The sequence below is a fragment of the Danio aesculapii genome, chromosome 25 (genome assembly GCF_903798145.1).
Source record: "Danio aesculapii chromosome 25, fDanAes4.1, whole genome shotgun sequence".
Lineage (NCBI taxonomy): Eukaryota > Metazoa > Chordata > Actinopteri > Cypriniformes > Danionidae > Danio > Danio aesculapii.
The window spans coordinates 15,252,315-15,278,533 of record NC_079459.1 but is presented as its reverse complement, the minus strand read 5'-3'; the positions used below and the strand labels follow the sequence as shown (position 1 = coordinate 15,278,533).

The 26,219-nt window shown below is 34.1% G+C and overlaps 1 protein-coding gene across 1 annotated transcript; it reads right to left on the bottom strand.

The window, feature by feature from the left end:
* Nucleotides 1-2,048: 2,048 nt before the first annotated feature.
* Nucleotides 2,049-25,550, bottom strand: api5 (apoptosis inhibitor 5). The gene is made up of 14 exons (XM_056451783.1): nt 25,250-25,550; nt 22,322-22,483; nt 22,148-22,241; nt 18,207-18,272; nt 17,918-18,069; nt 17,284-17,490; nt 14,974-15,078; nt 14,662-14,751; nt 14,381-14,559; nt 8,710-8,803; nt 5,882-5,938; nt 5,709-5,800; nt 5,469-5,611; nt 2,049-2,949 (listed from the first exon to the last, which is right to left on the bottom strand). Exons 1-14 carry the CDS (start codon nt 25,319-25,321, stop codon nt 2,870-2,872), a joined length of 1,593 nt encoding a protein of 530 aa, XP_056307758.1. The 5' UTR covers nt 25,322-25,550; the 3' UTR covers nt 2,049-2,869.
* Nucleotides 25,551-26,219: the final 669 nt, after the last annotated feature.

Below are 26,219 nucleotides of genomic sequence, written 5' to 3'. Positions count from 1 at the left end.
ATTTCATTAAAAAATTCTTATTTCCAAACTTTTGTATTTCCCAAAAAATGTACAATTTGGTTACTTTCTGAATTTAGATCCTTCTCATTGTAAATTTATTATTAATTTATTGCTTTTCTGGCTTAATTGTACATCTATAAATGAAAATTATCAAAGAAACATGATGGGTTATTGTACCTTTATGATACCCCCCCCCCACCCCCCCACCCCCTCCCCCCGGGTACAGGCTCATATGCAATTAAGGCTGTTTTTTTCTTCATGGAATAATTCAAGCAATAATTAATATTCTTTCATTATTTACTGTCCCCGCCTCACAGCAAGATGGTCGCTGGTTCGAGCCTTGGCTGGGTCAGTTGGCATTTCTGCGTGGAGTTTTCCCCGTGTTGGCTTGGGTTTCTTCTGAGTGCTCCGGTTTCCCCCACAGTCCAAAGACATGCGGACATGTGAATTGGGTAGGCTAAATAATAATGTTTGTGACTAAGAGTGTATGGGTGTTTCCCAGTGATGGGTTGCAGCTGGAAAGGCATCCTCTGTGTAAAACGTATGCTGGATAAGTTAGCGGTTCATTCCGCTGTGGTGACCTCTGATTACAGGGTTCATACAAATTTTACTACTAAAATTCCATGATTTTTTTCAAGACTTTCAACAAAATTTTTATGTGTATGTCAGGGGTGCCCAATCCTGTTTGAAGATCTACAGGGTGGGCCATTTATATGGATACACCCTAATAAACTTACTTTGAATTTCACAAGAAAAAAAAAACAATGGTGTGCCTGGTTTTAACTTAACTTTATTCTTTCATGATTTATTTACAAGCCGTCACATATACTAATAATTTGTGCCACAAATTATCTATTATCACCAACCATTCCTTTTATTAAGGTATAGCCATATAAATGGCCCACCCTGTACATTCCTGCAGATTTCAGCTGGAACCCTGATCAAAAATAACTAAAGCTTCAGTCACACTAGTTTGTGCATGCGAAATTCTGTTTTACGGCGCTGCAAAAAGCGACGGGATAAAAAGTATCCGGTCTGATGCATTCGCGTGCATATGAATGGAAGTCTATGGGGAGAAAAGTGCAGTGTGACCGCAGCTTAAATAGGATCTGAAGGAGCACTTGGCAATTACAGACAGGTGTGTTTGATCAAAGTTCCAGCTGAACAGCTGGAAGGTAGATCTCCAGGAACAGGTTTGGGCACCCCAGTCTACGTATACTTGGTAAATAATAAGAAAAACAATGCACTTTCAAATTTATGACACCATATTGCACAACACGCAACAATCCATGTAGTTTATTTGTATATTTATGAAACATTTAGATAACGCTTACACAGCACTAATAATGTGAGAGCGAGGAGAGAGTAACAGAGTAGACAACTAACCAATATAAAAGTATACAGATATTTGTTAAACACATTTTCATTACTCTTCCAAAACTTTTCCAGTCTTGGAAAATGCCATGTCAAAATGTCATGACTTTTCCAGGTTTTCCATGACCGTATGAACCCTGTGGTTAATAAAGGCACTAAGCCGAAAATAAAATAAATGAATGAATGAATTGAGTTTCTCCTGTTCTTCTTTCCACAAACGAAGACATTTTGGAGAAAGCTGGAAACCTGTGACAATTGACTTCCATAGTGTGTTGTTCCTATCAACTGCAAATTCATTTTCTTAGTTTAAGACTTTATTGCCCTCTAGTGGTGCAATTCTATTAATTTTTATGAGCTTTTTTAATTTATTTTTTACTAAAATAGAAGATATTTCTTTTCTGTAAAGAAAATGTCCAATTTAGTTTGAAATCTCAAATCTTTTTATAACAGTGACATTGTGTTGCCTAAATATGAATATAGACATGTCTGAAAACATTTTTATTATCTAATAAAATATAATATAAATAAAATTAATATCTTTTGTCATCTATGACTGTGCATTGGGAAGTGGCAGTAACCAAACATTACATTGTAAATCCAGAGAAACAGAAATCCTTCTTTTCCTCATTTAGAGAAAATGTTTATGACTTCATTCATAAATGAACACATGAGAATTTTGAAAAAAGGCAAAAAGATTTTTAATGTGGGTGAAATATCTTGAAATGAACACCAACAGCAGTAATACATACAATAAATGTCAGATTTGTCAAATCAAAACACTTAAATGTCTCCTACAAACTAAGCATGCACAACATTTGAAATCGAATACGAACTCAAATCTATGCAAGCAACATTTGAAAACAACTGGTTCCTTCAATTTTTTTGTAACTTATTGAAAAGGCAATCCTTCTCTAAAGGGACAATTACCATGGAATATTTGACTTATGTTGGAAAAGAAATCTAGAATTTAACTTAATACAATCAAGTTAACAAACATACATCAGGGCATAATAGGTGTCATACAAACTTAAATATACATGTCCTGAAAAAAAGAAAAGATAAGATTTGACTCACACACGTTTGATAAAATTCAGAAGAATATTAATTCTACGTCTTACAAATCTGTGATTTTTTTTTTTTATTCAACAAAATGCTGAAAAATTAAAAAGTTAAAAAAGATACAAAGGATGCAGGTCACCATACAAAACAATCTTAAAAGAAAAAAGATACACACCTTGGCAGTCTTTTGATTCATAAAGACGATGGAGAGAAAAAAACAAAACAAAACACAAAACCACTAATTTGCAACCAAACGGCCAACCAAGGACAAGATGCTATACTGAACTGATTTCCAAAAACACACCCAAGATAAAAAATAAAAAATAAAATGTTGAGAAAGCGAATGGATGGAGGTCAGTCAAGACCGGGAAGCAGAAAAGTGTCAACAGAGAGAAATTGTTGTGTTTGCATGAGTATGGAAGCATATTCAGTCCTCTTAATAAATCCGGCCTCGGCTTCTGTTCCCTCTTCCTCCGAAACCTCGTCCTCTTCCTCCTCTGAAGCCTCCTCGTTGTTCTGAGAGCACAGATCAGATCAGTTAAACACACATTCAGTAATTTAGTGATGCACCAGTGTTGATTTTTGCTTTTGTTTTAGGAGTAAACTGGCTGATTCCAATACAGATTTTTATTTTTTTTAACAAAAAAAAGATTCAAAACATGCTACATAAAAACACCTGAACAAACCAAAATAATGAATATAATAATAATAAATAATGCTAATTCACTCTCAGCGAGTGAAATGAGGTACAACCCTTCGGTGGCAGTTTAGTAACTTATACACGGATATAGGCAATACAATGGTCCCTCGCTATAACGTGGTTCACCGTTTGCGGTTTCGCAGATTTTTTTCGTGCAATTTGACCTGCTTATTATTCTCCAGCGCATTGTGTTCTGCGTCCTATTAGCGTCCTGACTGGCTGTACATCATTGTCAATCAGTGTCCTTCGTGTCTCCTGTACAGTACAGAATGCGTTCAGCTTCCCATAACATTACATTTGACATAAATCTTCAATCTCTAGCAGTGTGAATCTGAAGTGCTGTACTATAGGTTTGCTTTTTTTTTCTCCCCATTGTGTCGATGAAATGTTCTGCACCGTCAAAGGCACCTGCGGTACCACACAAAAGGCAGAGGAAGATGCTGACGTCGCACAAAAAGTTGAACTTCTGGACATGCTTATGAAGGTAGAAGTTAAACGGCTGTTGGGTGCCATTACGGAATAAATAAACAAAAATCAAATGGTTTTGATCTTTGGTTTCAGTCTATAATACTGGACTTGTTTTTCTACAAAGGTTTGAACTTTGAGAGTGTTTATGCAAGAGAGAAAAGTGTGAAAATGTTAATGTCTGTTAGAGAAAAGTGTATAAAGTGTGCAGTGAGGGGTTTTACAGCCTTAAAACATCTATAATAATAGTGAAAAATAAAGCTGACTACTTTGCGAATTTCACCTATTGCGGCTTGATTTTAGAATGTAACTTCCGCGAATAACGAGGAACCACTGTATTACAAAAAAGATTGTATTTTTATAGTGCAGACTCCATAAAATACATGAAAGAAATTCAAAGTTTAATTCTAGAATCTCAATATAAGCTCGGAATGTAAATACAACGTGATAAATTCGGTACATTCTTATGTGATTGGTCACAATGATCGCTGTGGCCATTCTAGAATTCTGGTTGCTCCACTGTTAAAGTCAGTGTGAAATCAAAATTGTCAGTGTTTATTTTGCTAAGGCACATTGTTATTCTTAAGGTGAATAATTAATCCGTGCAAGTTAATCCACTGAAAAAACTGGTAATCTTCAAAGTCTGATCAGTTGCTTTCACATAGGTCTGGGTGATAAAATCGATATTGTATTCATTGACCGAACACCGTTGTCAATATCGATAATAAAAAAAGTTTAGTATGTAGTTTCGGTAAGAAGCGCTATAGTTTTATTAAAACGTGGCTGCTGAGCATGTGTTTTGGAAGCAGTGCAAGCAGCACAGACGGAACGCTCTTGCATTTTCCAGGTACACCTAGTTGAAAAACATCTGAACTTTTCCTAATTTCCCGAGTGCTAGAACTAACCAATCTGATTCACACTTTGTATGGAATATACACATCTCAGTAATAACGGCAGGCTTAATACCTCAGACAAACATAAAGCACGCGCTCGCGCTTGTTACTTCAAGTCAGAATAACAACACATGCGAAAATGAGTGACGTATAGCAGCAGTGAGGAGATTGTAAATAAAAAAGGATGTCACCAGAGTGGCTTTTGGGTTTTTTACTAGTGCATCCCAGCCACTAGCACCCCATCTGAGAGTTCTTAGCGTTGGGGTAATGTATTCATTCAACTTCACTCTTTGTAATATTGCAGTATGTATTTGAATAATGTTGGCTGGTTCCTTTACTTGAAAGCTCAGATCTGATTCTCATCATTTGTTTTGTTTACAGAGTTTGAGGTTTACTGTATCATTATTATTGACACCTTACAGATGTTGATCTAACTTAACCATTGCACACACTTTGTAACATTTTATTTATCAAGTTTAAGAGTCTCTTTAACACTTATATTCATTTTATTATGAAGAGGTCCGATATTTTGTTGAAATATTTTTGTTTTTGACTATTAAAACTATTTGCCTCAGTAATGTTGGTAAATTAAAATAAGCTGGTTAAATAATAATATTCCTAAATATATTGTTTTAAAATATTAAAATACTATCAATATCGAATAATATCAAACATTATATTGTGATCTTTTTTTGTAATATCGCCCAGCCCTACTTCCACATTTGGAAGTCATTCTGTTGACATCAACTTGAGGGCATGCATAACAACCCGTAGAGCAATCTTCTTAACCACGCCCCTCACTCTATATTCCATTTCAGTTGGAAGTACATTAACATACTGACATAAGTCCCAGTAAACTCAGGGTTATGTAAACATTATAAAAAATAAATAAATAAATAAATACGACTGGCTGGTCAACTGGTGCATCTCTAGAAGTAAATTCAGAAGTATTACTGAACATTTGATTAGACATTCACCATATGAAAAGTTCCCGATGCTGGCGCTGTACTTCCCACTGGGTGGATTATAGATTTGTCGGGCATCTCTCCTGGGCAAATTTGTGGGATGTTTCTTTGTTGTGGCTGTCGCCCCGAGGTCCTCTCCAGACCGCCTCTTCTGGCTGTAGGAAAATACAGAGATGACAGCAAAAATGGTAAAAAGCAGAGTAAACCTGGTGATTTTGGTATGTAGATGGTCTGGCTGATTGAAGGATGTACCCGATTGCTGCTGCTGCTGCTTCGGTTTTCTGTACTGGTTTCCAAGATAGTGTGACTGTGCTTTTGTAGGATGGAGGATTATGAAACAAATCCTGGAGTAGATCAGAGAAAACTATTAAGAACACAAGTTCAAAATCTGAAATAAATTTGGAAAGGAATTTTCAGAAAGTTACCTTGATTAAAACATTTATGTTGTTGGTGATCTTCAAAGCCACGACTTTGATTTTGTTCTGCAAAGACAAAAATATTAGGTGATTAAAAGTTACTGAAATACAAAAGAACATCTTTTTCCAGATGTCATTTCTGCCAATAATTCCCACATGGAATTCTGACGTCAAAACCAAAAATATTCCCACAAATGGTGGTTTTTAAATATCACAGAATTTTATTAGGGATGCGCTGAATTTAAAAATATACATTTTCAGCCAAAACAGATGCACACTGATGTTCCTGATGCTTGTAAAGCCTGGTTTATACTCGACGCGTCCGCTAGTTCGTTAGATTGCGCACAGCGAATGTGACGTTGTCGCAGAGTTTGCGGAGGTTCACTTTGGATGCGCGCGCCATGATTTCGATTGGCGGAACGTATGATTCTTTTTTTTTTACTCAAGCAAACAGATTGCATGGCGCCGTGTTTGATTTGAGCTGAATATGAACCACTTTGAAGAGATTTTGTCTGAAACAATATGACGGTACAGACATTTTTATGATCCGTGATCATAGGGACAACTAGATTACCAATAATTCTTGGCTAGAAATCGCAACAGCCATGGAAAAGGAAAGTTTTTGTCAAAATGTTTGGAAAAACCTGAGGGATAAGTTTGGTAAACCCAAAAGAGGCCATGGCAAAAGTCTGTTTTTCCACCATTCATAGGTTTTACATTAATATATATAAATATAAATATATATATATATATATATATATATATATATATATATATATATATATATATATATATATATATATATATTACAATTTTGAATTTAAAACAATTTAATAGTTACAAAACTAAAATTAAGGAACAAAACATTTATTTGATAACTGGGAAGGAATATTTAAATCAGTTTACAATATACTGACTCCCTGTTTTTCTAGACTTTATTGGTGATAATGGTCAGGAATGTTGGACCATAATTGCCTTTAGCATAAGTAGAGGACAGAAACTAGCCAGACAGTAATGCATCAATTGTGGAGCGGGTTAATCTACAAAAAAAAAAAATCTGTATTTTTTAGTAAGTGTAATGTGTTAATAAACTTTAATAGGTAGAACTGTCTAAGATATGAACAAAAGCAAGTGATGCATCAAAGTTTGATTTAAAAAAAATCTTGAATGTTATAAAAATCCTTATAAATCAATAAAACAATTCAGCAAAGTAATAAAAATAATTAGTTTAAAAATCTTGAAGATATTAATGATATGACGCAGGCGGTTTCTCAATTCCAAGAACGCAGAGAACGGACTTGCATTCTTGTGGAGACCAGTCTTGCCAGGTGTCCTCAGAAGAACGAACTCGGGAGACCACAAGGATAGAAAATGCACCCACTGAGAAATGAGATGCTGCATTCTTCCTGATGGTCATGTGACCTTCACGCGTTTTTTTAATAGAAAATTATTTCAACATTACAATATTCATACAACAATTTATTGTTTTTCCCCTTTTCAAAATATATGCTATGCATAAAAACATAAATATACGTTGCACAAAATAAATAAAACAGATTTTAATACGAATTTCAGCAAACAAACACCCTTAGTATGTTTATTCCTTTATTAAGATTTCCATGGTAATGGTTACTTTTGCCGTTTCATTTAGGGAAACTCCTGAGGTAAATAAGTTATATTTCTGAACTTTAATAATAAATCTAAATAAAATGCTGCACTTCCCACCTACAGTCACAATGACTTCTGGGACGTTTCACGCGTCCTCCGTTCTTGAGTATTGGAACTGAACTTTGGCAGCTGATGATGACTTTACACGAGAACACGTGGACGCAAGACTGCTGAAGAACGCATATTGATAAACAGCCATAGTTCAGGAAACTTTATACTTCTGTTTATCAGTCTGACTTTACAATCAGTTTCTTTTGACCGCCCCCTGTCGTGTCACAGAATATCACAACAGCGAATGCAGCAAGTATAAAAGCCTCATCTGTTTCATGAGGTGCGTGCACAGTCAGCGAAGGTGCGCGATGCGGTGCCAGTCAAAAGTACAAATCCAGCTTAAGAGTTACTGTGTTGTCATGGCAATACTGGTAAAATGACACCTCTTGGGCAGTGTTGGGCATGTTCCCTTAGAGTAATTATAGTTACTTCTCACAAACAGTAACAGAGTAACATAATTATAAAAAGTAACTAAATACCAGGGAAAGTAACTATTGTGTTACTTAAAAAAAATTTTACTTGTCAAATGACTAAAATAAGTATATAACTTTGTACGTTAATCTACACTTAATGTTGTTGTGGCACAATGTAAGAGACAGCAGCAGCATGTCCTCAATATTATTATTTTGTTTAATTCCGTCAATATAATAAGTGTTTGCGGTGGAGAAAAATAATGTTTTATTTGCTTTTTTACATTGTGGCATCGTCTCCTCTTTTGATCACAGAGCTCACGTCATCACCTGTGTAGCCACTAATTCTCTGGAGGAATATGACGCCATGAGGTGCATCATTAGATTAGAATTACTCATCACCAATGCAGAGACACTCTTTTTTCCTGGGCAGAAGTTGCATGATACACAAACATTCCTGTCTTTCACCTCAACGTGGGAAATGTAGTGCTCATACAAATATATTTGCAAACACTACATTTGAACTTGTTGGATTTGCCATCATTCGGATTCCTGGTCATCAGTGTGTGTGTATGTGACTGTGTATGCGCTTGTGCCTAAACACCTGCCCTACTCTGTCTCTGATTGGCAAGACGAAAATGTACTCCAAGCCAATCATCACATTCACAGACACACAAATCATCATCATTGCAATGTGTAAAATCATACCTCCTCTGTTTTCAATGCATCTCCAGTCTTGCCCTGCAAAGCAACACGCAGCTGTCGAATATAAACCTGCAGACCTCGAGCAAAGTACTGTAACCTGTGGGGATAACAAATAATAACCTGCCCTTTAGTTATGATTACATTAGCTTTAAAATGTCAATTTATATCAACAAAGTAAATCATCATCACATATAGTAAATGACTTGGTGTATTTATAAGAATAAAAGGAAAATCTGTTCTTCTGCTCACTCAGATTGCATTTTTTTTTTATTATAAATGTAGTATAAATGGATTTTATTATATTTATATTTTGTTTCTGATGAGCCATGACTGTCTTAAACTTAAATTTACTTAAGTTTTCATTGAACAGTTTAATAAAACTTTATGAATACAATGGGTATAGAAAAGAATCAACCCCCTTCAAAATAATTACATTTTGTTCTATAGAAGCCTGAAATTAAGGCAGACACAGTTTTTGTTTCATCTAACTGTATTTACTTAGTGCAACTTACAACACCCAACCAAAAGATATAACACCAACTTGTCTGAAAAAAATGAACATGTAAAAAACGGAATCAATGGGTTGGAAAAAGGATCACCCCCTTGTTTCAGTATTTGGTTGAATAACCTTTTGCTTTAATTACAGCCTTTAATCTGTTGGGATACGTTTCTACTAAATTTGCACGTCTAGACTTATTAGCCCACTCCTCTTTGCAGAAATGTTCAAGTTCAGTTAAATTTGATGGTGTCCGTTTGTGGACTGCAAACTTCAAGTCATTCCAGAGATTTTCACAGGGGTTTAAGTCTGGACATTAACCTTTTTTTTCCTTTAACTACTGTGTGGTCATTTTTGCTGTGTGCTTCGGGTCGTTGCCATGTTGGAAGGTAAACATTCTTCCCTTTCATTAGTCAGTTGCCACCGCGGTTGTCCAAGCCACCGGCGCTAGTATGTGACGCCACGCACTCTAAAACTCAAATTTCCATCATGTTGCCAAGTATTCCATTTTTGTTAGAATATAACGTTAGGCGCGATTCAGCAAGTTCAAGTTCAGCCATGAATCTTGTTGGAAAACCAAATGTTATATTGTCAACCTGGAACATTTTGGATTTGTGCCAATAATTTGGATAAAGCTATTTATAGGGTTTGTTTAAAAAATAAATAAATTAATTAATTAATTTAAAAAAGTGTTAAATGGGCAAGCACGTTGAATCTCCAAAGCCATCTCCGGTCATATCATCCAGCCACGTATAAGCAACTCATGTCTTCTAAACGCAAACCCCAGCTAGTCAGCCAGGTATCACAGAGGCCCTTTCAAAAATTACCTGCTACAAAAGAGCAAGTGATAAATATGACGAGAAATGCAGCAACATATTTGGTAGTTGAGAACGCACCGCTCTGCAGTGAGAAGAAACCTGCTTTCTGAGAAATGCTAAGGGCGGAACAATGAAGCAAGATACCCTTTCTTGACCACGGTTGCGAAAAAGTATTGGTGCATTAGCCCTACAAGCACACCGTCTGAACGTGTATTCAGTGCTGCTGGAAACATTATAACCCTAATTAGATCTCCGCTTAAACCGGACAAAGTCAAGATGTTAGTTTTTCTGGCAAAGAATTTAAAATGTGAATAAAAAACAAAAGGTGAACACTGTAGAGTTAATAGCCATGCTGTTTTTTTTTTCCAACATCTGACTTATATTGTTACCAGTAGGCTAATATTTTTAGTTACCATTTATATTATTACTGATTAGTAAAGAGTAATTTAGTCTATTTGTGAAGTTCTTAAAATATAACGTTTAATTATCATTATACTATTTCAAGCAGTTAAAAGTTTAACATTTAACTACATTATTATAGGCTGTACTGTGCTGTTTTATTAACGAAAGTTCAAAATATAAACGTGTACGTTTGTAAGGATATTTTAGCATATTCTTTGGTCTTTGTAATTTCTTAATTTTTTTACATAAAATGTAAATTAACTTAGGTAGGCTACTTGGATACATACAGAGGTGTAATTTGTTGCTGGTACAAGAGGAACATTTTTGCTAATGAATATTGTCCTCACCACTTAAATAAATAAATAAAACACCTTACGGAAAGGATGCAATAAACGAAAAGCATGCTTTAAATTATTCTTCATAATCTGATTCGTACATGCAATAAACATATATTACGCAGACAAGAACAAGCTCTAAAACAAAGTCTAAAGCGAGAGGAGTTAATAATTTAGTATTAATATTAGTTGTTAATATTAATTATTAAAAACACAAACTGTATTCATATGATCAACGCAGTCACGGTGTCATGTCTGCGATCTTTTTGAAGAACAGACAATCCATGTTTTCTCCGTCTCCCCAGCCAGGTTTTCATCCAGTTTCTGCTTTTGTTTCTTTCATTGGTTTCTTCTTAAACAATAAAGTAAAGTATCGCTATACCAGGCCTGGCGCCAGGATGTCATAACTGAGGAGGCATTTTAATCCCATAGGGGAGCACTTGACCTGATGGCTGATTTTGGTCCCTCTTGTTCTTTTCATTTAGGCTGTTTATTCACTTATTTATCACTTTGCATTACTGCCTACGTTACTGACTTAAGGCAGTAATATACTTTTTATAGTAACAATTTACACATTTTCGCTATGATTTTATTAATGAAGGTTATGCAATGATACTGTTTACTTGACTTAATTATTTGTTTTAATAATAATGAATATAATAAATTATAATATTATTTATAATATAGACTACTGTGGGACTGTGCAGTGTCCAACTTAACATTTTTATTAGGCTACTCTAATATTAATCCCTAACTAAAAAACTAATGTAAAACTGACTGGAGTTGAGTCTCTGCTAAAATTTATTTAACGGAAAATTTCTTCCCCCCCCTCTCTTTATAGCTCAAGGGAGTTGTATTTAAAGAATTAGTTAAATCAAAACATGAAATGAATTACGCCTTTATGTCATCCACTAGTCCAGTTTTCTCCTGTGTGAGTTTAGAGTGTGCCTCCGCCTCCCCTGACCTGACGCAGGGACCAGACCTCTGGGCTATTGCTTTAATTTCACAATTTTCATAATTGAATTGCTTCTTCATATTCTAAAATATCTAAATGTGTGTTCTGAAGGTTGGAATGACGGGACTGCAAGTAATTAATTATAGAAAGAATTTTCAGTTTTGAGTGAACTTCTATCATGGATTTTTTTACAGCATAATTGACTCGATCCTCCACCACCACTGCAACACCGGCGGTTGTTGGCGATTTATCACTGCCGTAGTAAAAAAATTGTCACCGTCACAGCCCTAGCCTCATCCATTTTTCCTTCTATCCTGACAAGTGCTCCAGTTCCTGCTGCAGAGAAACAGCCCCATAACAAGATATTTTCACCTCCATGTTTTACAGTAGGAATGGTGTTATTTGGATGGTCAGCTGTATTGGATTTCCGCCAGACATATCGTTTGGTGTTGAGGCCAGATAATTCAATTTTAGTCTCATCTGACCATAACACTTTTTTCTACGTGGCCTCGGAATCTTCTAGGTGCGTTTTGGCAAAGCTTAGTTGTGACTATTGTTGCTTTTCTTGAGAAGAGGCTTTTTTTCATGCAACCCTCTCGAACAAGGCACATTTGTGGAGAATTTTTGATATTGTCGTCACATGCACACAATGACCACTCTTTGAAGAAGTTGATTTTGTCAAAGGAATTTGTCAGAGTTGTTGTAGGCCTCTTGGTTGCCTCTCTGGCCAGTTTCCTCCTGGCTCTTTCATCTAGTTTGGATATACGATCCAGGGAGGGTCTGTGTTGTCCCAAATACCTTCCAGTTATTAATAATAGACTTAACTGTGCTTCTAGGCATCGATAATATATTTGAAAAATTTTTGTATCCATCCCCCGACTTGTGCCTGGCCACAACTTTATGCCCGAGATCTTTTGACAATGCCTTGCCACCCATAGTTGATGGTTTGCTTCAGTTACACTACCTAGGGTTAAAATGCTACAATAAAGCTATTTTCATGCTGAGCTAATCAAATTGACCGCCAATGAAAGTGAAAGAGTGTTGTCTCGTTAAGATGGTGATTAGCAACACCTGATTGAGTTTATAAGTAATTATTAGAAAGAAGGTGATCCTTTTCACAACTGAGTCATTCTGTTTTAATGCTTGTTAATTGTTTTCTGACATGTTGATGTTATATTTTTTACATGGATGTTATACGTTGTACTGAATGATTACGCCTAGATAAAACAAAACTGTGTCTGTCTTCATTTCAGGCTACAATGCAACAAAATGTAATTATTTTGAAGGGGGGTATTTCTTTTCTGTATATTGAGTGAGTTATTTGTTCTTTTTTTTTCCTGTTTTGCGAATTCCAAACAAAGCTGAAACAGAGCATTTGTGCGTTTAAATTTGCCATGTGATCAGCTGAGGACCAAAAAAGAAGGAAGAAGAGATATTTATGTGTGTTTTAAATAATAAATGATAGAAAACAATAACTCTTATTCTTCTATTCTTATTCTTTATATAAATAGTTGATATTGGCCACACAATTTTAAAAATTTCTAAACCAGTTTAATTGTGTAGGAGTTTAATATTCACCTAAGTAATATTTCATAGGTTTGTACTTTGTACCCCAATGTCGGGACAGATCCACACACCGCCACTAGATGACACCACTAACTCTGTTTAGTGCTCTTGTGTCTATAAGAATATACATTTTCCTGTAATTTAGAGACTCTTTATTCCACGATAAATAATTTGCGCCTTGTAAGTCAACAATTTGAACTGTTTTAAGCCATTAAATTGTCTAAAGGCCTTAAAATATTAAGTCCAGCTGAACGGAGTAGCCTAATATACTTTAACATTCCACCTTGAATAAAATAGCATACGTCGCTAAGAAGAGTTTATCACTTTCACTTTTTCCTTCGGTGTAGTCCCTGCATTTTAATGGTTTTAATTAATTGTTAAATACATTTTTATACATTTGCAATATCATTATACGGCACTTTCAGAAATTACATTTGAGGTGCCCGGCTGTAGCACTAAATAAATGACAAAATTGCATCCTGGCTTTATTTATAATGTACATAGTGCGCACGTGGTTGTGACATGCAATTGTGAGAGGAGACAAAGTGTGCACAGCCGCACGCATTCAAAATGATTTCATAAATTTGCATATTGACAGCGGCTTCCTGACACGTGCACATTATAGGACTATACAACATCATTATATTATATACACAGTAGCCTAGGTAGGTCCACAATTACATCCCTGAATGATGTTTGGAATGAACCAGTTACTGCTTTTTCTTGTGCACAATGATGTTAACCCATCAGGCCATCTGCTCTGATGACGATGAACCTAACGATGACACCCCCCACCCCCCTCAAAAAAAAAAAAACTTCGGATTTACGCAAATTACATGGGTCACCCCATTGAGCTCAGAAAACATGGAAATCTGTAATTATATGGAAGAATCACATCCCTGTTAAATGAATCAGCCATTTTGAATAAAGCTAATCATTTTAATTAATGACTCATTTAACTTGCAGAAATCTACTGGTGGACTTATCCATGAGAAATATTTTTTGTGCAACTACTCAACCCCTGCCTTGTAATTATACAATTTTAAATGCTTTCTGTACAAACATGGTATGCCCGTATTTTTCAATTAATGAAAGATTGGACCTGATCTTGAAGTCCTTCAGCTTCTCTGCGCTGACTTTGTCGATGAGAAAGTCGGGTAGTTTTTTCCCCAGCTGGTGGAAGCTGAAGAGCAGACACTCCACGTAGCTGAACTGGAGTTTGGGCTCTTCATTCGCTGCGTTCTCTCCATTTTCCTCTTCTGGAGGCAGGGGCATGAACTCCTAAAGACATCAGCCAACAAAGAACATTAGACGATAAATAGGCTCGAGTGGAAAGCTTTCGAAATATCTCCGTGAGGTCAAAAGTTTGATGTTTGTCTTTACCAGGAGCTTCTCAAACAGCATATTGAGATTGACCTCCAGCTTGTCCATGTCGCCACAATACGGACTCATCTCTGCTAATAGCTTCAGTACCTGTAGAGCAAAAAAAAAAACAAAAAAAACAAACAATTATCATCATCATCTTATTTTAGTATTCTATGAAAAGCAAAAAAAAAAACATTTATAATTTGTGAACGCTTGGCAATAATGGTCTTTCTAATTGTGATTGAATGGAAAAAAAACGAAATTTTTCTTTTTCTGTCAAAGTACTTTAAAGTTTTTTTTGATACATTATTTCCAGCTTATGGTACAAACCTCCAGCTGGATGTCCAGTTCTGCCACAGGGCTGGTCAGCAGGCTGAGGTTGGGCAGAACAAACTCGCAGAAGTACGTTACAAATCGAGTAGAATGCACATTTTTCTGGAAAAGTTAAGAACACAACGCTTTAATTATGATTTGCGCTCTTACCAATGAAACATCTTATAATTTGCACAAAAAAAAAACAAAAAAAAAAACTAACAAACAAGAAAATGTCTGCGGTCAACAAAAGTTCAGAGCAATTAGAATGAAACCATATTGAAGAAAAACTAGAAAAAGAATCAAACACTTACACATAACACATAATAATAATAATAATAATAAAAGTTAACTATTTCCCTGTAATATAGTTAGCATTCTTTTCATTATGCAGAATTAATATTGGGACCTTGATTTCATTTTTAATTTTAAACTAAAATTTTTGTATTGACCACATATGACGACACATTAGATTTAAGGAGTTCAGAATCAAAATAACAAAAACAAAAACAAAATTATATATATATATATATAAAACTTTTTCTCCAATTCGGTTTGTCCAGAGGCCCGTTCCATTAAAAAGTATAATGTATTTGCACGAATAGATTATTGTAAAGCACCCTGTAGAAAATATTAATTTAAATGACTTTAAAGCATCGAACCCTGAGTGGAATAATCAGAAGATGGATCTGAGGCGAGCAGTAACCTCGCTTTAATATAAAGATATTTTTCCATGGGGTGCGGAAAACACAAGTGTCAAAGGGAAAGCAGCAATTTGCACCAGTTTCGGGAGCAAATTAAAAATCCCACCGCTTGTGCGTGCACGGCTCTTTGTAGCCATTACTTTAAACTTGACGTAGTGATGTTAAGCACATTTTGAATATTACAACGAGCCTGCAATGCATTAAAACTTCTTGCAAGCAACAATTGGCAGTAAGCGCACATTCTCTCACGTGCGTGCGCAAGCTCAATTTTAATGTATTGTGACAAATATTTAATGTTAAAAGCTCTAAATAATGGCCTTTATTTTCTGTCAGCCTTCTCTCTTGCTTTGTTGCAAGCCATAATTTTTGATTATTATGTTTAAATTATTTTATGTTTGTACTCTAAAAACCAACGCTGTGTCTCATTTCAGAGCTTTCAGATCTCTTAGTTGTCATGGTAGCACATAACATAATCGATGCATCTACGTTTCACCTTTAAGGTTTCACAACAGTAACGTGCACAAGCAGTTATCTAGATAATTTAAACTGAACTCAGATAAGTTAGATCAAATGATCTTCAACTTATGTAACCAATTAAAGCGTTGACGTTTAGTTTGGCTTATTGAAGTCAGGCTTTTGACTTTAAATCACTGCTTTTCTAATTGACTTTTATGAAACAGCCCCCAGATAATAAAGTACTTTAAAAAGTATTTTATCCTGTAATTCATTCACTCATCTATGCATGCCAAAAATATAAAGAAAAAAAAAACTATAGCTGAAAATTACTGGAAAATAAAATATAATGCATTAATTGACCACAACGGACTAGATGTGATACATGTTTAAATTATTTTGGAAAACATAAGCTTATTTATAAATCCGAGTATTCAGAATCAAAACGACAAATACAGTGCTCAGCATAATAGAGTACACCCCATTTTGAAAACGAATATTTGCATCCATTTCTCAGTGAATATGGGAAATATATACTAGTCCATTTGAACAAAACAGATTCATTAAACAGATATTTATTAAAATAGTATTTTAGTCACCAAACATATTTAGAAATTGAAAAATAATACAATTAAAATTAAAGCAAAAAAAAAAAAAAGAAAAAAAAAAAAGACAAACATTTCAACATAATTTTATACATTATTATTTTCTCTTGATGTTTGCTGTTTTTGAAAATTTTATTTAATATTTTTCCCTAACATATAATTTTGGGCTACTAATTTTTGAACCATTATTGTAAGTTATTTTGTTTGATAAGGTCCAGATTTGGCATCAGTACTGACTATGTATATGCACAAATTTAATATTGTAAAGCATCCTACGGAAAATATTAATTTAAATGAGAGATTTGTGAGGGGTGTATTTATATATGCGGAGCACTGTACAAGAAAATAATAAAACCAAAATTAAAGCAACAAAAGTCAAATAGTGTTCTTTAATATTGTATCATTTTTTTTCTTTTTGTCTAGATAAAATATTTAAAATATGAAATGAATTAAAACGTCTCAACTTTCATCAGAAATGTAAAGGAAAATTTCTAAAAACAAATACAGAATAAAATATTTTGATTGAGCACATCTGATGAGTAAACCGTTGCTGTGGTTTCACTCACAGAAAAGAGTGGCAAGGCCTGGCGTGTGCACTGCAGGAGCCGGTCCACGCTGTCAGCATCTGCGGGGTTTAAAGCCTGTTCCAGGAAGGCCTGTTCAACCACCAGCTCCACCAGCTGCTGCCTTCCACTTACAGTCTGCATGCTTTTCAGTCCAGACAGGATACGCATCAGCAACACAAACTCCTCGCCCGTCACATCCTCTAGAACCTGAGAGGAAGAGTGAGCGACAGCTAAAGTGTGAGAATTATTCAAAGCCAAAAAAGTCTGGGGGTGCAAACACAAAGCAGAAATGACATAAAACATCATAAAACAACAAAGTCATAAAAGATGACCTCATAACAGTTTATTTAATTTTAAATAAATTACTGATATTAATCCAAAGATATTTGGATTTTTTTAGGACAAGATTAGTTATTTTATATATATATATATATATATATATATATATATATATATATATATATATATATATATATATATATATATATATATATATATATATATATATATATATATATATATATATTTTATATATATATAATATAGTACAAGATGACTAATTAATTATTGATAATGCATAATATGATCAAAATGTTAAATTGTTAAATAAAAAAAATAAATGTAGTGCGTATACCTTTTTTGTCTCCACAAAGATGTAATCTTCCACCTCCTTTGTCATTATGTCTTCTGGCATTGTTTTCAACTTAGTAGAGAGAAACTTGATGGCTCTTTCTCGAACAATATCCTCTCCCTGCAGAATCTGACTGAACAAACCTCCCAGAGTTCCTGCAGAAACAGAGGTCAAATGAGTCTCACCTAAGATTCCGTTCTTCAGAACATTTCTCTAAAGAAAAAATAAATTGTCTACAAAATTAACAGATATATCATATTGAAACAATAAAGAGGAGATAGAAAATAGTCACCTTTAGCATCAATTTTGAATATGGAGATCAAAGCAGTGTTGACTTGATTGAATTCAGCAGAATCATCTAGAAAATATGAGAAGATATGAGTTTTAGGGATGCAGCATTGAATTGAAAAATCTGGGCCAAAACCAAATATTCTGAAAGCACTTGGTTGAAAACCAGGTGGACTGGTAAACAGAGGACTTAAACACAAACATATTAATATAACAAACACGACAACATAGGGTTTATCAAAGTTCTTCTAATAATTTTCCTGATGATGCAATGCCTTTGTCACTGCTTAGAATAAAGCATGCAACTTATTCCATAATAGCATTCTATGTAAGAAGCCAAATTATTTCACAGAAGGACTTGTATTAAACACACGACGGAAGCTATTAAGCTATTATTGAGTAAAAACATCATATTTGGTATTTACACATGCTTTCAAGTTTAACATTAGCAACATTTACAACAATAGGCCGTAGTTCACAGAGAAGCTACGCTACCAGTAGAGGTGTGAGCCTACACTGGTCTCATGGTTTGGCAAAGATTATCATGCCATTGATTCGATTCAATTTGATATCTCGGTGCATCATGGTGCACTGACGATGCTTTCCATACATAGTTTTACATTTTTTTCACAGCACAGCAATTCTTATATTAAAATGTATAAATATATTTATATACTATTTGTAAAACAATTTTTTCCTTTAATACGAATTAGAACAGATATATAAACAGTAACTTTAAAACTCAAGTACATGCACAGAACAACATGAGCATTTATAGCAAATACACAAATATAGATATCCCGCTCGCTTTCTGAGCCATGTCTAGCGAGTTCTTTCTTACACATCTATGATTGCTCACGCGCTCAACAGAAAGGGCTGCGATTGGCTCTAATGCTCTGGTGCTATTCACCGATGAGTGAGACTGATAAACGGCATCATTGATCACAGCTGATCCATGATAGACGCGATGGAGAAAACTCGCTCTGCAGACACGCGTTCTAGAAGTATCGCTGTAACAGCTGAGAGGAGAGGAAACGTCCCGCCAGCAGGTCAAATAAGCCACAGTGAGAGAGAAATAGAGTTTATTATCATTTTCACAATCACAGTGAAATAGGGGCTGCTGCTGCAAGTGTGAGTGAAAGACTGTCCAGCAAACACAAACGCAGTGAAATTGAGTATTGTAAATACTCACGCTCATAGCAAATATGAGATAAATGACGTCAGTACATAATAACTGCTACGATTATTACTGAACCGATACTGAAATGTCCGCGTCTGCATAGTGGTGCAATGAAGAAACAATTCATTTTGACACCCCTAGCTAACAGCTGTCAATAATGCAGAAAGATTATTTTTGCGATTTGACTATTGCATGTCAGCTGCAATAGCTCCATCTTTTCCACAAGCTGAGCGGTTTCATACATCAAAGAAGTGAGTTTTCTTTGAGTAGGTGCTTGTATTTGAAAACTAAATTGTTTACATGAATAAAACCAAAAATTGTGTGTGGAATGCATTGTCAGTGCATCATGATATTAAATTGAACCATGTCGATGACGTGATCAGTGCAATGGGGGATATGCACACAGACTTTCAGCCAGGCAGCCCAAGGGCTTCCGATGAACTGTCACATTTAAAGATCTGATTTCTTTAAAAATCAGTGAACTTCACTGCCTGATAGATATATGATATGAAGTGGATCTCAGACCACACAAGAAGCATTGCATTAAATTCCATTTCCCCCCGCCATGTCTTTAAAATATGACAGTTTATTTTACCCCAGTATTTTCAATGGAATTTCTGCAAAACAACAACCTTGTGAAATTGAAAAGTCACATTGTGTTCACCGCAAGTGTATTGATGGCTTTAAAACCAACAATAGCTGTGCATAGATCAAAATATTTCATACATTTAAAGCCTAAAGTTAGATGTAATTGTTTATGCAACATAATGTAACAACTTCTCTTTTAAGTAGGGCTGCACAATATATAGTTACAGCATCAATATCGCAATGTGAACATTCGCAATAGTCACATAGCGAGCATATGCACATATGCAATGTTGAGTCTGGATTTATTTTATAATTTCGCAAGCGTGTTTGAGGCCGTGTAAGGGTTTTAAAAGCATTCAGGCTTAAGAAATTGTACTGTTTTTAACTTTGACAAATGAACAACAATAAATTCTATTGAATTGTTTATAAAATGAAGACTATGCAGTATTAATTTACATTTGATTATTCAATTACTGTACACCTGAAATTCGACTCATCAGAAAACAACCAAGCACTGTTTATATAATTTATGCTTTATATAATCTTTTTATTGATTTTATCTACACTTGTAGATTGTTTCTTACATTTTATGCATATGCACTCCCCTACAGAATCTTCCCAAGCAATTTAAAATGATAAATTCTTTACAAATAATTATTCAACACATCTACTGAAATTGATTTCATATCACAATATATGATCGCAGAATAAAAAATATTGCAATGTTAGATTTTTTCAATATCATGCAGTCCTACTTAAGTGAATTCTGTCAATTTAACAAAGAAAACATATTTTAAAAAAGAAACGTTGAAAACGGTTAGCCATTGATTTCTACAGTACATTTGTCAAAAGCTACCAGTTACCAGCATTTTTCCAAATTTCTTCTTTTAAGTTTAACTAAAAAGAATTTCCAGGGATTGAAAGTACATTTTCGGCAGCACAACTGAGATGGACATTTTGTTGGTGCAATCCAGAATACCAAGCAAGATGGAAAGACATAGAGATTGGTTGGTACGATGAGTTTGCTGTTCAAGCAATCATTGTGGATCAAAACTTAATAAAACAAAATAATCAATGGATCAATGTAACCTAAAAAAATTTGTCTGAGATCATTAAGGTTTATAATCTGACTCTATGAAGGTTTTGAAGTGGGCTTCATAGGACTCAAACTTTAAACCAAATACTTTAGATATGCGTTTTAAAACATGGGCTAGGAAAGGGATAACAACTTATTCTTCAATTATGGATAAAGGACATTCATTAGACTTTAATTCAATAAAAGAAAAAATTTATTTAGACTCCAAAGACTTCTTTAGATATCTTCAGCTCACACAACATTTCTATCGAAACATTAAAAAAGACACTGATAAGTGATACGATCAAGAGTGCTCTAGTTAAATTATTCTCCTCAGCTTATATGGCTGAACCAATGTCAAAAACTAAAACTAAATTATACAAATCACTGATAGACCTACAAAGGGATTCATCTCGTTACATTAAAGAAAGCTAAATAAGTGTAAATTACAATGGGCTACTTCCCGTTCTTCATATTGGAGAGAATTTTGCTGGAGAAATATTATTTGTTTTTTCCTTACTCCAAAACAGAAAGTCATTTTATGGGAACTCAAATTGTTGGAGGCATTGCGGTTTACACGATGCTAACCATTTTCACATATTTTGGGGATGCCCTAATATTAGAAGTTTTTGGAAAGGGAGACATAGCACTTTAGAAAATATCTTAAATATTTCATTTGCTGTCAGCTATGAGGTAATTTACTTAGGTGTGCTGTCAATGGATTCCTCGGAAAGAAAAAACAAATATATGTATAGAATTATCCTTGCTTCAAGTAAAAAAAACTAGATGCTGGTATAAACCTAATCCACCACAAATGCAAGATTTGATTGAGGTTTTGAAAAATTTATTCATTATGGAGAAAATTACATAGTGTGCACAACCAAATAGATATATTTGTTGACTTATGGTTTAAATGGATTGAGTACATTACTCCCATTCAACCTAATGTTTTTCTTCTACAGAATTTTAAGACTTATTTTTTACTAGTAATATTGTTCTCACCCAATCTCTCTTCAATAAAAACTTAAATAAAAAAAAGAAAGTACAGTTTCTTTTTAGGTAACCAAACCATTAAATCTAAATAAAAAGTGTTGTACATTACCTGTCTGCAAGAGCTGTGTGAGAATGTCTGCGACTCTGGGTAAATTCTCTCCAGACGCGAAACGAGGAAGTTCTTTGATAGCCTGCCTTCGGATCTGAAATCAGAACAGTAGTAATAATGTAGAGATTTGTTTTCAAGACAACATGTAAATCCCGGACATGATGATTTACTCACAGAAACATCCTCATCCTCACACAGATCGAGCTGCGCGTTGATGGCTGCATCGGCCAGCTCTGGAAAACTGCTGAAAAATTTGGGAATGAACTGAGCAGCCAGTCGCTTTTCCTTCACTCCTCCTTTGACACCATCTAGAATTACCTGATATGCATCTTTGTGCTGAAATACAAAAATAAATAAATAAAAAATGTATTAATGATAAACTACAAAAATCGACTTAACAACAAATGATAATAAAATAAATGTACATTAGTAATGCACAACTGGACGCTAGTTTTATTTACTAAAAATATTAATTCATATTTTATTTTTTTAAATTATTATTACTTGTATTAGTTATACAGAAATAACAATAATAATCATTTGAAATATTATTGTAATTTTAAATAAAATATATTGAATCGGAAATGTTATTTTTTCCTGTCATGACAAGTTAACTTTTTATGTTATATATGTATATTTTAGGGCTGTACGATATTGAAAAAACTGACATTGCACTGACAATGTTTTAATTTACTGTGAAGTACAGTTGAAGTCAGAATTATTAGCCCCCTTTTACATTTTTTTTCTTTTTTTAATATTTCCTAAATGATTTTTAACAGAGCAATGAAATTTTCACAGTATTTCTGATCATATTTTTTATTCTGGAGAAAGTCTTATTTGTTTTATTTCCGCTAGAATAAAAGCAGTTCATAATTTTTAAAAACCACTTGAAGGTCAAAATTATTAGCCCCTTTTAAAAGTTATATATTTTATCGATAGTCTACAGAACAAACCATCATTATAGAATAACTTGCCTAATTACCCTATTCTGCCTAGTTAACCTATTTAACCTAGTTAAGCCTTTAAATGTCATTTTAAGCTGTAAAGAAGTGTCTTGAAAAATATCTAGTAAAATATTATTTACTGTCATCATGGCAAAGATAAAATAAATCAGTTATTTAGTTATTAAAACTATTATGTTTAGAAATGTGTTGAAAAAAATCTCTTCTCTCCCTTAAAAAGAAAAAATAAACAGGGGGGCTAATAATTATGACTTCAACTGTATATTGCAATATAAACACAATTTGACCAGAAGACTTGCATAGCTTGTAAATAATTCATAATTTAAGATCAATTTGGCATTGATTACTGTAGGGGACTATATCTGTATGCATAAACTATAAGCTATAAACTATATCATTTTACAATTTTAAAAATGTCAAGCGAAGTTCAATAGAAAAGATTGAAATAAACAAATATTTATGATTTTCTGGAGAGTCAAACAGTATTCATAAACAGAAATGAAATAACCACTGTATAGTAATAATAACAACAATGTATCAGTTTTATTGAGTAAATTATTTTATAATGTACACTTTAAGTTTGTCAAATTTTAAATTGTCAAAGGCCTTAGAAAACACATGCAAATGATAAACTTTCACTCTTAGGTTAAATTTTAAAATGACTTCACTATGTTGTTAACTATAATGTCACAACTACATTGCAGATTCCTGTTATGTGACTATTATAAAAATATCACAGTTTCACGGTATTGGGATTACTGCTTTAAAATGTATTCTTTCTAAATCTCTGGTTAAAAAACTAAAACTTTTTCCCCTTTGAACTATATATTATATTTTCTGAAAGATTTATAAGATTTTTTAACAGTAAACATGTCAGGCTGAATTATTCAAATGAATCATTGACTTCTGCTGTCCTTATTTGTTTCAAATACACAGATTTCTTTACTATTTAAAATAGCAGCTTTGGATATCTTTTCTGCTGAAGATACTTTCGTCCTAAAAACAACTGTTGTCCTTAATAACAAAAATGTAAATAAAAAAAAAATCATACACACACCTTAGGAACGGTATTAAATAAAATTTTGGCGGTTTTAAAACCTTGACTTTTCCAAACCACGGTACACCTTATATATATATATATATATATATATATATATATATATATATATATATATATATATATATATATATATATATATATATATATATATTTATTATGCATGAGACCATAACCGTTTTTAAGGTATATCGTGGTTTGGAAAAGTCAAGGTTTTAAAACCGCCAAAATTTAATGTAATTTTAATGTAATACCGTGTGTGTGTGTGTGTGTGTGTGTGTATACACATACATACATATACACACACACACACACAAACACACACGAATGTGATGTGTCTGTGTGAGTGTGTGTGGATATTAACTGCATTTATAAATAAAAATAAATACATTTAAACATTTAATTAAATTAATTTTATTTATTTACTAAAAATAGTAATAAAATTACTAATATTAATTTATAAACAACTTTTATATGTTAATTGCGATGTGTATCACTTAATGACTTAAACACAATGCATACTGCAGACGTTTAAAGCTTAACGTAACACAAAGCATTATTTACTGTATTAGTTGAATTAAATAGTAATGTAGGTTGTGTAATATATGGAATTAAATATACATATTACATACAAGAAAAGTTTTGCTCCCAGTAGAAGGGAAAAAACATTTTTTAATTCACTCATCCTTCCTCATGAAAGCTTAACCTCATCAGTGTTACTGCGCAGAGCTGCGAAAACCTCGCATTCACGAACATATTACGTTAACAGCGTAGCGCTAGCCTTCCACTAACCGCGTTAACTTTCATTTCAGTAAACCTCAAATTTAATACAAGTATTCCATTAGATATGAACTTTAAAAAAAACCCTTAATGCATATTAATCTCTCAAAGGCTTGCTTTTAGCCAAATTAGTCAAATTTGTTCAAAATCCACGCATCTATTACGGCTAATAAGCTAATACGTCGTAGGAGGCCGCGTAGATGTACTATAGTCATCGAATAAACCAATTCTTGCTCAGGCTTGATATATATAAACTGTATTTTGACATGAACGTACAGTAAAAAATTATTATGTTTTGTTTACCGTGCTGAGATCCTCTTTGGCGTCGGCGAGGATGCCATAGTTACGGTAAAGCTCCTCCACTGTCGCCGCCATCAGCGTGTCCGACTTCACCGCGGGCTTTCAATGAATATCGGCAGGTCTGCGGCTCCTCGTCAGATACTACCGCTGTATCCGCTCGAAATGTGTTCAAACGCGTAACGGTATTAAAGCACAGACGCGAAGTGAAATGTTATTATGGAAGCAAACGTTGCTCTCGCGTGCAGATATCCAGTTCTGTGTTGCTCTGTGCGGCGGCGGGAGGGACGTTTCTTCGGCGCTTTTGGAACGCGAGTGACAACGGAAGTAGTTGAGAGCGCCATCAGCTGTGTAGGGGGTATAATAGCGATGATTATCCCCCAAGTTGAGGCCCAGGCAAGAAATGTCAGCGTTACTTTCTTCTTCAATTTAATGGCGGTTGAAAAAACCCCAAAATGGTGTATTTCCGCCACCAACTGGTATGGAGTGTGGATCATTATGACTTAACCCTCACCAACCGCATTATTTTATTAAATCCTCTCCCATAAATGAGAATTTTTAAGATAATGCAATAAAACGGTAAAACATTTATTTCCTGAGTTATTTTGTAGAATGTCATCTAATTTAAATTAAACTATTATCTCTTCTAAATTCTAATTAAGTTCTCTCCTTTCATCTTCATACTTCATGCAGTGTAATATAACATGTTCTACCGTCTCTTCTTGTCCACAAAACTCACATTGTCCTGTACCATGTTTACCCATTTTAAAAAGTATACTTTTTTCATTTTGTGTGTCCAAATCTCATCCTAAATATTTTTATCGCCTCTCTCCTGTTTTTCCTTCTCATTTCTCCTACTTTCTTTTGAATTTTGTAAAACCACCGGCCCTTTTTCTCACTATCCCATTGTTTTTGCCACCTTTCTTTCATTCTTTTCCTAATAATACGCTTGACTTCACTCTTACTTATACTTACA